The 3,909-nt window shown below is 39.8% G+C and overlaps 1 protein-coding gene across 1 annotated transcript in view; it reads right to left on the bottom strand.

Annotated features, from left to right (window-relative positions):
- LOC119674917 overlaps positions 1-3,333 on the bottom strand; it is a 3,712-nt gene extending 379 nt beyond the window's left edge. The window contains exon 1 of the mRNA XM_038086074.1: positions 57-3,333. Coding sequence (XP_037942002.1) covers positions 57-3,333 — 3,277 coding nt within the window. The remainder of the gene's footprint in view (positions 1-56) is intronic.
- Positions 3,334-3,909: the final 576 nt, after the last annotated feature.

The raw sequence follows: 3,909 nt of genomic DNA, 5'->3' as shown, positions 1-3,909 counted from the left end.
AGGTTTGTTTTCAGGAAATAAGGGTGCTAGTTTGTGAATTGGTCGCTTTAACATGCCTGTTGCGGTTTTGACATCTACGACTCGTATAAATCCATCATTACCCTTATATGTCTTCATTATTCGCCCTAAAGGCCATTGCAAAGGTTGTACATTATCTTCTTTAAGGATCACCAGTGTATTTTCTTCAATGTTTTTGCATTCTTCACGCCACTTGTTTCGAACCTGTAGTTCCATTAGGTACTCTGCCCGCCATCTTTTCCAAAACTCTTGTTTTAAGTGTGCAACCAGATTCCATCTATTCAAAAGAGATGATTTTACCTTTTCACATGTTGCGTCTACGGGTGCTGTTAGTGCATCACCAACTAAGAAATGACCTGGTGTGAGAGCCTGCAAATCATTTGGATTAGACGACATTGGTGTTAAAGGTCGTGAGTTTAAAATAGCTTCTATTTCTATAATGACGGTTTCGAGTTCCTCGTACGTTAACGTTTCAGTTGAAACGCTTCGGACCAATAGGTACTTTGCTGATTTAACCGCTGCTTCCCATAGTCCATCAAAATGAGGTGCACGAGGAGGGATGAAGTGAAATGCTATTCCCTTGTTGCTGCAAGTTTTTGTTATTTGTTCCTGAGCTACATTGGAATGGATTGTTGTTGTTAATTCCTGCAACTTGTTAGAGGCACCGACAAAATTCGTTGCATTGTCACAGTATATATTTTGGCAGCATCCGCGTCGTGCGATAAAACGTTTTAATGATCCGATAAATGCTTCTGTTGTCAAGTCGCTTACCAGTTCCAAGTGTACTGCCTTTGTCGCAAAACAACAATAAACTGCTAGGTATGCCTTATGCGGACGTTTTCCTCTCACCTTATAATGCACCCAAAAAGGCCCACAGAAGTCAACTCCGGTATTAAAAAATGGCCTGTCTGGCTGTACTCGATGCCTTGGTAAACTTCCCATGACTTGTTCAAAAGTAACTGGTTTACATCTAGTACAACGAACACAATGGTGAATAGTTGATCTTGCCATAATTTTACCCTTGATCGGCCAAAATTTTTGTCTCGCTGCTGCCAGCAGTGCTTGACCGCCGCAGTGCATATTTCGTTCATGTATGTCTTTCATTATCAGTTTTACAATAGGGTTATTGTATGGAAGCACTATCTGATGCTTTTCATCATATGTAAGTGATGATGCTTCTAACCTTCCCCCCACGCGAATTATCTTGTGTTCATCTAAAAATGGCATCAGTCCAGCAAGTGTACTTGCAGGTTTTACTGTTTGGTTGCGTTCTAACTGAATTAATTCTTCTTTTAGTTCTGACTGTTGTATGTACTTCACTATATGCCTGAGTGACAGCTCCAGTTCCATAGGGCTTAGAGCCATAGTGATATTGCTTAAATTGGTTCGCCTTGCCCGATTTACAAATCGCAGCATATATCCTACCGTATGTAGTAGAGTTCTAAATGAATTCCTGTGATTGATTCTATCGATCCAATGGATATCGTAATCAGTTGAGATTAAGGCCACTTCCCTTGTCGTTTGTTTCCATTCAGGATTCACCGGATCAATACAGAGAGTTTTATTGAATTTGCCAGGCCAGTTGCTTTCGGAACCATGAAGAAAGAGTGGACCGTATAACCACAAGTTATTTTCGAGTAATTGAGCTGGCTTGATACCCCGTGATAATGAGTCAGCTGGGTTGTCCTTAGATCTTACGTGACGCCATTGATTAGGCAAGCTAATTTCATGAATTGCATTGATTCTATTTGCTATGAATTGTTGATGCCTTGCTGATGAAGAATTGATCCAGAAGAGAACGATTTCTGAATCAGTCCAATAATATGTTGCTACATCATGATTTATATTGTTCTTAACCTTTTTCATCAATGTCGCTCCTAATAGAGCTGAACACAGTTCTAACCTTGGAATCGTTTGTTTTTTGAGTGGAGCAACACGAGACTTGGAACACAACAATCGATTTATTAGTCGACCATCCATTAGTTTCGCTCGAACATAGACTGCGGCTCCGTATGCCTTTTGTGAAGCATCACAAAATACGTGCAATTGTATTGATTCAAGTGCTGGCATCTGTTTTCCGAATATATGACGATCTATTTTAAATTGATCTAGTACTTGTAGATCGTCATAAAAGGTAATCCACCTAGTGTATATTTCGGTTGGTACTGCTTCGTCCCATGTTAATTGTAGTTGCCATAGGTCCTGAATTAGTATTTTTGCTGTTACGAGTACTGGACCTAGTAGTCCCAATGGGTCGAAAATTTTGGCTAGGTTCGAAGTAATGGTTCTTTTAGTAATGATTTTTAGTGGATCCAGTTTTAATTTTATGCGAAATTGATCTTCTTTTGGTTGCCAAGTCAATCCTAATGTTTTGATTGATGTTGCGTCGTCACTTTGAAAGTCCAAATCAACTTCTTGATCTTCTTTTGCAATATTTTGAAGAAGTGACGGATGGTTGGCACACCATTTACGTAGCTTGAATCCTGCTGATTCCAACAAACCTTTTAACTGAGTTTGTATATCTTTGGCAGTTTGGAGACTATTTGATCCACTTAGGCAATCATCTACGTAGAAGTCATTACTTAGTGCTGCTGCACCTAGTGGATATTTTTGCAACTCAGATTTCGCCAACTGTTGTAAGCATTTAGTAGCCAGATATGGGGCTGATCGTGTTCCATAGGTGACTGTTTTTAATCGATAAAATTGTAAGGGTTCGTTATTATTGCTTCTCCAGACTATTAATTGATATCTTTGATCTTCGGGCTGAATAATAATTTGTCTGTACATTTTTTGAATGTCAGAACAAAAGACAAATCTTGGGCACCTGAATCGAAGTAAAATCGCAAACAATTCCTCTTGAATTGTAGGGCCAGTAAACATTGTATCATTTAACGATAGTCCACTACTCGTCTTGCACGATGCATCAAATACCACTCTTAATTTCGTGGTGCTGCTATCGGGCCGTAAAACGCCATGATGTGGGATGACATAATGAGGATTAACTTGGTTGATGTCAACCCTTTCCATGTGTCCGAGATCAGCATATTCATTCATGAACTGTACATACTGTGTTTTGAGTATTACATCCTTATCGAGTCTTCTTTCCAACGCTAAAAACCTGTTAATGGCAATGTGTTTTGACTCACCAAGCAACGATGGATCTTGCTTGAAGGGTAATCTGACACTGAATCGACCGTCTTGATTCCTTTTCATATAAGTTGCAAAATGAGACTCGCACAACTCTTCGGAAGGAGACAGATTTTTGTTTGCCTTTTCTGGTTCATCTAGTTGCCAGAACCGCTCGATAACCTTCATCGTATCTTGCTCATCTTCAGAGCATATTCCACAAACTTGTGGTGAAATAATTGAATTTTGGTTAGATATTTTTCCCACCACAAGCCACCCAAGCAATGTGTTCTGTAGGATGGGGAGACCTCTGCCAAGGTTTATTTGGCCGATGGACAATAGTTGATGAGAAAACTCAGCTCCAAGTAGGAGATCGATTTTGTTTGGGGTATTGAACGACGGATCTGCCAGATTGATGTTCTGTGGTATTTTCCAGCTTGAGCTTTCAATATGAATGCTCGGCTGGTCACACACAATCTTAGGTAATACATAAGCCTCTATTCGGCTGCTAAATCCGTTAATTCTGGACGAGAAAGCTAAATTGATTCGTTGTTGCGCATCTTGTTTTTTTTTTGCCCCACACCTTCTATACATGCTGAGGTCTTTTTCGGGTTTTCACCTAACTTCTTAATTATTTGATCGGTTATCAGGTTGACTTGGGAGCCGGAATCCAATAATGCTCTGCACTCAATTTCTCTTCCATTGTTGCCTTTAACGACAACACGTGCAGTTCCTAATACCACATAATTTTTTTGGATGTTGAGA

The sequence above is a fragment of the Teleopsis dalmanni genome, chromosome 2 (genome assembly GCF_002237135.1).
Source record: "Teleopsis dalmanni isolate 2A chromosome 2, ASM223713v2, whole genome shotgun sequence".
Lineage (NCBI taxonomy): Eukaryota > Metazoa > Arthropoda > Insecta > Diptera > Diopsidae > Teleopsis > Teleopsis dalmanni.
This window is presented reverse-complemented; position numbering and strand designations above follow the sequence as displayed.